Source organism: Juglans regia, chromosome 4 (assembly GCF_001411555.2).
Source record: "Juglans regia cultivar Chandler chromosome 4, Walnut 2.0, whole genome shotgun sequence".
Classification (NCBI taxonomy): domain Eukaryota; kingdom Viridiplantae; phylum Streptophyta; class Magnoliopsida; order Fagales; family Juglandaceae; genus Juglans; species Juglans regia.
The window spans coordinates 25,382,999-25,394,573 of NC_049904.1; the positions used below are offsets into that span (position 1 = coordinate 25,382,999).

At 33.9% G+C, this 11,575-nt stretch overlaps 2 protein-coding genes across 4 annotated transcripts; one reads left to right on the forward strand and one right to left on the reverse strand.

Moving 5' to 3' along the window:
- Positions 1–2,467: 2,467 nt before the first annotated feature.
- Positions 2,468–5,509, forward strand: LOC109003633 (glucan endo-1,3-beta-glucosidase 5-like). Its single transcript, XM_018981865.2, has 2 exons — positions 2,468–3,088; positions 4,225–5,509. The coding sequence occupies exons 1-2, from the start codon at positions 2,736–2,738 to the stop codon at positions 5,324–5,326; spliced, it is 1,455 nt and encodes a 484-aa protein (XP_018837410.2). The 5' UTR covers positions 2,468–2,735; the 3' UTR covers positions 5,327–5,509.
- A 1,617-nt stretch (positions 5,510–7,126) lies between these two features.
- LOC109003632 (DNA-directed RNA polymerases IV and V subunit 4-like) lies at positions 7,127–10,551 on the reverse strand. 3 transcript variants are annotated; one of them, XM_018981864.2, is made up of 11 exons: positions 10,474–10,551; positions 10,174–10,270; positions 9,752–9,823; positions 9,584–9,622; positions 9,366–9,461; positions 9,003–9,114; positions 8,842–8,919; positions 8,659–8,692; positions 8,509–8,577; positions 7,426–7,540; positions 7,127–7,341 (listed from the first exon to the last, which is right to left on the reverse strand). In XM_018981864.2, the coding sequence occupies exons 2-11, from the start codon at positions 10,253–10,255 to the stop codon at positions 7,310–7,312; spliced, it is 729 nt and encodes a 242-aa protein (XP_018837409.1). In that variant the 5' UTR covers positions 10,256–10,270; positions 10,474–10,551; the 3' UTR covers positions 7,127–7,309. The 3 variants fall into 3 exon arrangements, with proteins under 3 accessions (XP_018837409.1, XP_018837407.1, XP_018837408.1); XM_018981862.2 differs by having other exon boundaries at positions 9,366–9,464; XM_018981863.2 differs by having other exon boundaries at positions 9,366–9,464; positions 10,446–10,522.
- Between the last annotated feature and the right edge of the window lie 1,024 nt (positions 10,552–11,575).

Here is an 11,575-nt window from a genome sequence, read left to right on the forward strand (position 1 = left end):
TAACTCCTAATGATAAATATCAATATTTTTCATATTTTAAAATCCAAACAATAAAAACATATCCAAATTAAAATCAAATATTACAATCCAAACAATAAAAACATCAAAATCAAAATCCCAACAATACTAAATATTAGCACAAGTCCAAAATTAGAATCCAAACAATATAAACATAAATATATTGTAATAATATTAAAGTTACAATCTCAATAATAATAAACACAAATCTAAACATTTGATTGGTTTATCAACTAGGGTTGTAATCGAGCCGAGCCAGTCTTTGGCTTGCCTAGCTCAGCTCGATTCAAAATACTCAGGCTCAAGATTTTTTTTTTTTTATTCTTTATTTAAGCTTAACTCGATAAGCTAAACTCTCGAACTCGAGCTCGAGTTCGAGCTCGTCCCACAAACGAGTTTGAGTCGAATTGAGCTCGAATTGTTTATTTATTTTTATTTTTTGAATAATAATTAATAATTAATAAATTACATAAATAAATAAAAATAAAAGATATAATATTAAATTTATACAACTAATAAGTAGAACCTCTATTGAATTATAAAATTTTAAAAAAAGTATAAATAATTAATATCTAACTAATTGATATTTATCCAAAATAACAATATATTATATGCATACATATATTATTAATACATACACTTAATATGATAGCATATATTTATTTCATAAATGATTATCACATACTACTATATGTAATTATTAAATTTTATCGACTAATTATTATACAAATTATAAAATATACCTATGAAGTATATTCACTATATGTATTATTAACTAATATATACATACATATATGTGTATGTATATATTTATCAATATATGAATGAATTTTAATCAAGTCGAGCTAACGAGTCGACTTAAGCATAATCGAGTGGGCCTTAACGAGCCTTAGCCGAGTCAAGTCGAATTTTTTCAAGTATGTGTCATTTACAAATCGAGCGAGTATCTGTTTTCACGAACGAGTTTTTTTTTTTTTTTTTTTACGAGTCGAGTTCGATTCGAGTTTAATTGAGCGAGTACCGAGCGGGCTATCGAACAGGCTGGTTTATTTACAGTCTTAGTTTTATAGAAGGAAGTGAAGTGTCCCACTTACTTTTGTTGATATCCAACTCTATAATATCTTCAATTAGGTTCCCAATTTTTTTTCAATGGATTTCTATTAAAAAAGCTAATTCTTGAGAGTGATAACTTGTTCAAATGTGTTCAGATTTTTTACCTCATTAACCAGATTTTCCAGTACTAACATACTGGAAAATCTGGTTAATAAGGTAAAAATTCTGATGAAATGCTTTGAGGTCTCCAAAGTCCAACATGTATTGAGGTTGGGGATCAAAGTGACTCATCAGTTAGCATGTAATGCTTGGCATTTGTCTGATGTGGAGTTTTGGATGAGTCTATCCCTTACTTGATATTTTGAATGTAAATTTATTTATTAAAAAGAAAAAGAATTGTTATAATTGTGAATATATAAACTATGTATAATTATTTAAAAATAAATAAATATGAAATTTACATAAAAAAATTAATTTTTTAAAAATAAATCTCACTTATTTTTAAAATAATTATAAAATATTTATACATCTTTTTACTGTAAATAACATTCCTCTATTAAAAATACAATTCCTAGTCACGCAATCGCGCGGGTGCTCTATGTCTACGTGGCACAATCGTACCATCATAATTTTGTTTTGAATTATTTTCGTGGAGGTCGAGCACCAACTGTTTGACACATTGCCCCACATTAAAGGTGATGCGCCAACCTTGCCAATTCAATGTGAAGGTCGGCCACCCCACCACCTAACCCCATATCATCTCAGAGTTATTCCTCACAAAACAACAAACCTTTCATTATGAGACTGTTAATTTACCCGTAGAACACAACCCCCCGAGTGTCCATAATTACACTTCCTTGGGAATGATATTTCTAGTTGGGAAATTTCCTTCCAAAGACACAGCTGCTTTATCAGTACCACTTTCTGGCTAAGGTGGTATGTCACATAATAATGTTTATTTTTATTTTTAATTTCATTTTATTTTATTATTATAATTTTTTTTAAAATTTTATATAAAATATAATAAATAATTTAATTTTTTAAATAATAATAATATTAAAAATATTATTTTTTTTAATTTTTTAATTTTTATATAAAATTGTCTCATTTATCAAATTATTTAAACAAAAATTAAATGAGTATGGTTTTGCGTTTTGCGTTTTGCGTTTTGCGCTAAAGAACAAAAAGAGCCTGCCAAATGATCCATATCTTATCATATTTTATTTTATTTGTATTTATACAGTTCGATCAATCAATTAGAAAAATCTCAAATGGCAGTGACATCACTCCTAGGCAACATTAACAGTGGAGGGTATTTTGGATACTGTCTCTCCATGAATGAACATGTCAATTAGGAATAATGATCTATAAGAGTTTGAAGTTTCTTCCACTTTACTCTTCGTTAGTGGTCTGTCTCATAATCTCATTTCGCATCCTCGACACCGTCCTTTATAGCATTGCTGCCCATTCCCTCTCTCTTTCATGAGTTTCACCCCCTTAACATACAAAAAGATTGTTGTTTTATTTTTCCCCTTTCTATCAGTTTAGGCCAAACGAAATAAACACTATCGAGGTATACAGCTTCACATAAACCTTGATGGATTAATGAATGAATGTGAATGATTTTGGAACCCCACAAAATCTCCATCTTCAGATAGACAAAGATGATAGAGTTCAGACCCAGATTCACAGCCGCTTCTCTCATTTCTGTGATACTTCTTGTAGGCTCATCTCTGAAGGCCGAATCAGCCGTAGGAGTGAACTGGGGGACCCTGTCATTCCACAAGCTGAAGCCCTCTACAGTAGTGAATCTCCTGAAAACCAACAGGGTAACAAAAGTGAAGCTGTTTGAGGCAGACCCAGGTGCTCTGGAGGCGCTCATGGGGAGTGGGATTCAGGTCATGGTGGGAATACCCAATGATATGCTGGCTTCCTTGAGCGCATCCACTGTGGCATCTGATTTGTGGGTTCGCCAGAATGTGTCCAGATATATGGTTAAAGGTGGTGTTGATATAAGGTAACTTCACTATGCTTCCTTCTTGCAAAATTTCTAGTTTCTCTTGTTTTTCTCTTTCTGGGGCAGTGTGTTTTTGGGGCTGTGTGGTTGGTTAGGAGAAAGGTAGGAAAGTGAATGAGAAGAAAATATAAACTTTTGGATCTTGTTCACTTCGTTGTGAAGTTGAATGATCAACTCCACTTAATAAAGCACACTAGTTTGGGCTCAGTGGATTTCCTACGTTTTCTCTGATCGACCAAGTAAAAAATATTAGCCCTTTTCCTATCCTGTACGTAACTTAGCTGTATTGTCCGTCAGTCTTCACATTATTATCAAGTATGCTATGATCATTTGTTGCCGATGGTGCTGTTGATATATCCTGGGCAGCTGGGTTGTAAACCCGGTTCGTTTAAAACCCATTATCCGGACCGGGTGTACCTGGTTTTTCTATGCTGGTACCGGCCCAAGATTTATTCTATGAGGCTGAGCTTGTTCTACAAATGCTCCAAAGTTCAGTAACTTCCTCAACCTTCACCTTGTGGGATTGAGTTACAATATTTGCAGAATTTTCCACTTTTACAAGGTAGGCAGTTAAGTTATTCTAGATGTGAAAATCCTCAGAGGCCAGTGACATAAACAATACTCAGAGGCTAGTGATATAAGCAAGAGTAATTCTATATACAACCGTAAAGTGCATAAACGTTGCTTAATCTTTTTGAAAAAAGAGTGAGATCCATTATTAAAAAATTAATTTTTTTTCGCGTGGGTCTCATGTTTTATTCACTTTTTTCAAAGAGATTACGTGACGGTTACACAATTCACAGTTGCAAATATCTTTTCTCCATGAGCAATACCAAAAGGTATTCCATAATTTCCTGATTTAATAGTAGGGCATCTTCTGCCAAGATACCTGATAGGTCAGAGCATTGGCCCTTTTATGAAAGGGTGTGGACACCAGATATTTTCCCGTCAGACAACTTCTTAAAATCTCAAATAATTCTCCTTTTTCAACATTTTGGAGTTTAGATGTGTTTGTAACATTATTTATATAGATATATGTAGAAATTATTAATGCATCCTTGAGAAAGATAATTTTTATATGCATCAAGAGTTCCAAATTTCCAACCAGCTATTCAGCTCTTAACTTTTCATGACAGGTACGTTGCAGTAGGAAATGAGCCCTTCCTTTCTAGTTACTCAGGTCAATACGAGCCTTATGTCATGCCTGCACTGCTCAACGTACAACAGTCCTTGGCCAAAGTAAATTTTGCAGGTTATGTGAAGTTAGTGGTGCCTTGCAATGCCGATGCTTATGAGTCCACTCTTCCTTCTCAAGGGGCATTCCGACCCGAACTAACCCAAATCATGACTGAACTTGTGTCGTTCCTTAACTCAAATGGTTCCCCATTTGTAGTCAATATCTATCCATTTCTAAGCCTCTATGGGAACTCGGATTTTCCACAAGACTACGCATTCTTTGAGGGGACTACTCATGCTGTTACAGATGGACCCAATGTTTACTACAATGCATTTGATGGAAATTTTGACACTTTAGTTGCAGCACTGAGCAAACTTGGATATGGTCAGATGCCCATAGTTATTGGGGAGGTAGGTTGGCCAACAGATGGAGCCATTGGTGCAAATCTGACTGCTGCAAGAGCTTTCAATCAAGGGCTCATAAATCATGTTCTGAGTAACAAAGGGACACCATTGAGGCCGGGCATCCCACCCATGGATATATACCTTTTCGGTCTACTTGATGAAGGGGCAAAGAGCGTACTTCCAGGAACCTTTGAGAGACACTGGGGTATTTTTTCCTTTGATGGCCAAGCCAAATATTCACTAAACCTTGGTTTGGGCAACAGAAGATTAAAGAATGCAAAAAATGTTCAGTATCTCCCATCTAGATGGTGTGTGGCAAACCCATCTACAGATTTGTCTGAGGTGACAAACCACATGAAACTTGCCTGTAGTGTTGCAGATTGCACCACACTTAACTATGGTGGATCATGTAATGGCATTGGAGCGAAGGGAAATATCTCATATGCATTCAACAGTTACTATCAGCTGCGAAAGCAAAATGCACAGAGCTGTGATTTTGATGGGCTAGGCATGGTCACTTACCTCGATCCTTCTATCGGCGAATGCAGGTTTCTTGTTGGCGTCAATGATGTTAGTTCATCAAGTTTTCAACCAGTTTGTTGGTGGAGCATTCCTTGGGTTTTGATCATCTGGGGGTTTTGGTTCTCTGTAATGTGAAAAACAAAAAAGGTTTTTTGGGTGGGGTTTTCACGGTTCCTCTATTGAAATTATAAGTGATATATATATATATATATTTATATATATACGTAGGAGATAGAATACGATACTTATTTAGAAAATCAAAATTATTAGGGGTATGTGATTGAGTCCTTGTATCATGTAAGAAACAGAGTAAACATTTTATGTAGTTAATTATTTAAGTATACTCCATATTCAAACCAGATGCCATTCTTTTTACTCCAAAGATATATGCCAAACTTGACTTTACAGGCCAAACTTTTTACATGGACTGGTTTGGTTACACAAAATTAAACTATCTCATCTTGTATCATTATATAACTTTCTCAAATTTTCATATAAAATATAATAAATAATTCAATTTTTTTAAATTTCAAAATAAACATAATATTAAAAACTTATATTATAACAATATTTTATTCAACTTTCAACGAAACATTTCATTTGAACTGCATAACCAAACAAGGCTAAATCTTCATTTTTGTTCCTGTCTAACACATTAAATTTAATTACGTCAATTTGTGAATTTTATTTTTTAATCTGGCACTTCTTTTTCCAAAATTCTTTCACTCCATTCAAATGCAGCAGCGAAAAGGGTTGATATCATGCCTACTTGGTCCATATTTTTAGGTTGTGTTCTGTTCAGGCAAAAACGCCTGTAAAAAATCTTTTATCGTACGCGAGTTTTAGACCATCATCATCGAATGTTAAAACTGTTTTAGGAGACGTTTGGATTCGGATGAGTTGAGATGAGCTGAGATCACTTACGAATCCAAACGAATCCTTAATCTACTGTCAATATTTCAAGGCTGCGAGTCTCTAAAATATATCACTTTGTTACAGAACCATATGAGGCTACTCAGACTTATTAAAGTATGATTTGCATATGCTCCCCTTTGTTCCACCAAACATAATGCCTATTTTTGCAAATCCATTAACCGTTTAAACAGCTATTAAAAGCATCGAGGCTGTGAAAGCATTGCCATACAGCTACAAATGAAAGTTTTGAATTCCGTTTCGGTTGAATTACTGATAGAAAATATTTTAATATTTGAACATTTTTGTATACCGTTTTGGAATAATAATTATATATATGAAATTAGCATCGTTTAAAACTTTATAGGCATTGAATCATTATAAGAAGTCTAAGAAAAATACTAGAGGAACACCATATGGCGTGTCACCACAACAAAAAAGAGGGCATTTGGAACAACGGAGATCAACGGAAAAAACGAGAATGAAGAGACCCTATCTGTGTTGAGATTTGTAATGTGTTCATAACCACAACAAAAAAGAGGGCATTTGGTCTAGTGGTATGATTCTTGGAGGGAAGGGGGAGAAGTCGAACCGGAAGAGGAATTACCATTTATGTAGATTTTGGACTGAAATGCACATTCCGGCCAAAATATTAGAATCTGGCCAGAATGGACCGGAACAGGCCGAAATAGCTGGAATTTACTCCGAAGTGGAACAACCACCTAAACCATGCTGGTTACTGTTCAGGCACAGCAAATTCAGGCCGGAAGCAGCAAAGTGCTGCACTTCCTGAGCCTCACTTGCTACTGCCATGAGCAGCTGATTACCGACCTAGATGGCTACAACCTTTCACCTCCTGAGTTCAGCTAGCAAGTTTGATTTGCCACCATAGCTGCTCGTATTATGATCAGAAAACACATAACAAACACCTACCACATTCTGACAGAAAGCCTTCAAATTTTATTTTTTTTTTGGCTTTTCTGGGTTTGGGGTGAGGGAGGGTTGCAACAGCTCATCACCCGATTAAGTTGGTCACTGGAGTCTAATAATTGCATAATAAAAGTTTCCACTCCCATTGCATCCCTGATTGAAAATTAAAAAACCAAAAAGAAACGTTTGTACATTTACCAAGCGGTCAAGGACAAGAACATGTTACACAAAGGATTGGAGACAATTCTGATGTCTTGTAAGGGCTGCAAAAATCTATCAATCCACTACTCCCAGGCCCCCGACATTACCTGCACCAAAATCATTATGTGCCCCTGTAGTGAATGACAGCTAAATAAGGCTATCAAAGTTAAGTAGCAAAATTAAAATCTTACCAGGGTTGCCAGCATCAGCACTTTTCATTTGACTTTCTAAGCTAGTTGACTTCTTAAGCTTAGCTAGCTCACCTAGTACATCTTTGAGGGGTTCGCTGAGCTTGCTTCTCTTATTCTACAGGAAAATTTTAGGCATGAACAACACATGAAATAATAACATCGAATTATCACCTCAAATACTAACTTTACAACTACAACAACACAGGTGAACATAACCACAGAACCATATCAGAGACAGTGGGGCTTACAGAGTCTCCTGGACCGTTAAATATAGTAACAAATATGGTCTCTTTCATTATTGACCTATTTAAAGCCCTAGGGGTTGGCTCAAGTGGTAAAAGCTTTGGGCTTGGGAGGTATGCTCCCCCCAGGTCTAAGGTTCAAATCCCCTTGGGTGCAAACAATCTCTAGGGGCCATTAGACTTGGAGATTTTCCTCTTGAATTACCCGATTTGCACTTGTAGAAAATTCCTTGCCAAGGGCCTGTGCACCCACGGAATTAGTCGGGACGTTGTTCCGCCAATCAAAAAAAATTATTGACCTATTTAAATATAGTTCAAGCCCGCCACCTTCCCCTTTTCTTTTTTTCTACACACAATAGATAGAAAAACAATGTGTTTACATTGCAATAGATGCTTCCTCAAGGAAACCAGCATTTACAACAAGAATATCAACTGAAAAATAGTTTTTTGAATCAACTGATTATTAAGCTCATTAGTTGTTCAAAGGGGAATGACATGAATGCCAAGCCTAAAAATCAGGAAATATTAACATTTTGTCCTACACATACACCTTTGAGTAATTGGTGTTATAACAAATATCAGTTTTGTGTCTGTACTTGTTAATACACTGCACCAATTTCGCTTATTTCTACTTTTTATCATACATTATTGTCTCAACAGTTTTCTACCTCCGCAGTTACTAAGACAGTGAGCACTCTTTTGTCTATTGTATACTTATATATCAAACAAAAACAAACTTTCTAAGGGACAGAACTAGAATGAAATAGTAAGAAAACACCAGGCATGGTAAACAATCAAATGTATCGTTGTCCAAAACATTACAAAACCAGACATGTTATACCTTCAAGGATGGGACCAGAGCAAAAACTTCATCTACAAGTTCTGGACAAGCATTGGCAATGACGCACATCTGCAACAAAAAAAAAAAAAAGACAGTAAGAGTGCTGCATGGTTTTTTTAAGATTGAAGTGACTCAGGTTGAGATTGAGACCTCGCCATCAGAGACACCATATTTCTTGAGAGTCCTTATTCCAGTTAAGAATCCAACAGCAGATGGATGCATAAAGAACAGCGATGGGTCATATAGAAATGTGGCGAACACATACAAAACCAAATCTCAAAATTGAGTAAATAAAAGATTGAAAAAAAAAACGAAAAAACAGTTTAAGGATACTGAAGAACTTGTCTAACAGACGGGGGACTTGTATAATGGTCAACCCTTTTGGCATACAGCAGCCCCCTGTCAAATGATCTGGCAACAGATGGCCAATTATAACACTTACAATATGTACCGAGATTCTATTTGATAAGAAAAGCTTTAAAGCTGTTCCTCACGGGGGGAGTTTAAATTCTGGATCTTTGGATAATATGGTCATCTGATCTTGGATTCCTTGTAAAATATCTGCAGCCTCACAGTCCATCATGCATTTGACATTTTCTGGGAGTTCTGCATGTGTCACCGAAAATTTACGAATAGAATAGTATTAACCCACCGAAGGACATCCCAGCTTAAGAGATAGGTCTAGAAATAACTTTCTCCAGACCCAAGACAGCATGCATATACGACTATAAAATATGCAACATTAACAGGTGAGACATTGAAATACATAAAGAGGCCAAGCTTTCCACATCTCAAGAAAATGATAACTAATTAGCAAGTAATCACAATAAACCAAAAACATAGTTTCAACTACCCACCTTGCTCAATTTTGAGCTCCAGTGGTGGTGGTGGTTTAGAAACTGAACCCTTCCCACCTTTAGCAGTCTTGTCTCCTTTTCCCCATTTGCTTGAATCTCCTTTAAACAAAAGGCGCATGTAATGGAAATCAACATAGATGTGATCAATCAAAGATTGTGCAGAGAAATGTTATCAACATAACAGCATCAGCCAAAAAAAATCCTCGAGAAAATTAAACCTTTGGGTGGTAGAGTTTCAAACTTCCCACCAAGTGAACCTATAATAACAAAATTAACGGGTATGATTAATTATCCTTTAAACAAATGTGCAAGATAAAGCATATTTAGTACTGGCATATTATTATACAAGTACAAAAAATAGAAAAGGAAAAGAAGGAAGCGTTAACCTTCAATATCAAACTGAACTTTCATTGCCCTCTTTGACTTTGCTGAGCTATCATCCTTCCCTTTCAAGGAAGCTACAAAAAATAATTCACACATAATGCAGGTGTCTCAAAACACGAAAAGCGTCGAAACAACTTTGAATTCCCTTTATACGCTTTGCACGTATCTCCGCACTAACAGATGCAAACTCAAAACCCAAGAAAAGCAAGGATTATCAATCTTCTACTCAGACCATTGCTTGATTATATAGAATGCACTACTACTTTGTCCATCTAATCCCTTTACTTAATGGGCATTTTCAGGGATAAATACATAAAATAAAATAAAAAAGTGCTAACATTTGAATGAAAATATTCGTGGAAAGTATGCATGCAGTAACCAAGAAAGATTTAATTTCAAGGGGAAAAAAAAAAAAATCAAAGACCTTGTTTTGCGGTGGTGGATTTGAGAGAAGATTTTCGTGCTGTCTTGGTGGGTAGAGAAAACCCTTTCCCTCCTTTCTCCATTACTACGTTCTATTTCTGCAACAAGAAAAAATCATAACAAACAATGCAAACGCCTATAATATACCAAACAAAGCCTTTTCCTCGAAAGAAAATTACAGTTTTTTCGGCCTTTTTCCTTTATGGGCAAGGAAGGAAAATCAAAATCAATAACTTAAAATAAAAAATAAAAAGAAGAAGAAGAAGAGGATACCACGAAGGGAAAGAGCAAGCAAAGCTACCTGCGAGGAGTTTAGGTAGGAGGGAGTGATCGCGAAGTAGTAGAAAATAAAACGCAGGTTGCAGTTCATATAAACCCGGTTTGACCCCGAATCCGTTTGTTTTTCATTTTTGGATAATTGCTAATTTGTCCCTAGATTTGTTGGCTATTGTATTTTATTTTTATTACATTTATTAATAGTGAATGTGTCTCTGTTTTTTTAAGTTTAAAATATATTTAAAAAATATTTGAAAAAAAAAAGATAAATTGCACTAGCAAGCACGCCCAATAACATCATTCTCATTGGCTTGACTAAATTCATTTTCAAAATTTAGTCAATATCATACTTTTTTACATTTGTCTATTCTATTTAAATTCAATCTCTATATTAGATTAGTCATTTACTCTCTATATAATAATAAAATATTATTAATTTAATAATTTTTTTATTTAATTTATTTGTATCACATTTTATAATTCTATCAATTTAATATTAATAATAATTATATTATAATTAAATTAAATTAATATTTATTACATTTATTAAATATTAAATTAACATTAAATATTAATATTAATAATAATTATATTCTAATTAAATTAATATTAATATTTATCACATTTATTAAATATTAAATTAACATTAAATATTAATATTAATAATAATTATATTATAATTAGCTTATCATTATAATTAACTTAATAATTAATATTCTAATTAATATTAACTAATTAATTAATTTTTATCACATTTTATATTTAATAATAATAAATCGAACCAAATTTCTTGATTACAAAAAATACTTATATATTTTGTGAGATGAGTGATAATTTAATATTTTAATGTTTGGCTAATCTACTGTTTACCTACAAATTTAGAAAATTATTATAGTATAAGTCTAAAATTTTATAGAGATGTCCAATCTAATGTGATGGATTTTTGGGCACATATTGGCTAAAGTTTAATTATTATTGGATTTTGACCAAACCAATAAAGATGCTCTAATAAGAGCTGAATGGTACAATAGCATTGCATTTTATTTTTTATTTTTTATTTTTTATTTTGGGTTGAGCCGAGTCTATGGATTTTAGAAAATTATTACGTAATTCAAAATATGGATACT

Coding starts and splice junctions, on each gene's coding strand:
- LOC109003633 (XM_018981865.2), top strand. CDS start 2,736: ATGATAGAGTTCAGACCCAGATTCACAGCCGCTTCTCTCATTTCTGTG. Junction 3,089..4,224: donor AAAGGTGGTGTTGATATAAG/GTAACTTCACTA, acceptor TTTTCATGACAG/GTACGTTGCAGTAGGAAATG.
- LOC109003632 (XM_018981862.2), bottom strand. CDS start 10,255: ATGGAGAAAGGAGGGAAAGGGTTTTCTCTACCCACCAAGACAGCACGA. Junction 9,115..9,365: donor GGAGCTCAAAATTGAGCAAG/GTGGGTAGTTGA, acceptor TGACACATGCAG/AACTCCCAGAAAATGTCAAA. Junction 8,920..9,002: donor CCAGAATTTAAACTCCCCCC/GTGAGGAACAGC, acceptor ATCTGTTGCCAG/ATCATTTGACAGGGGGCTGC.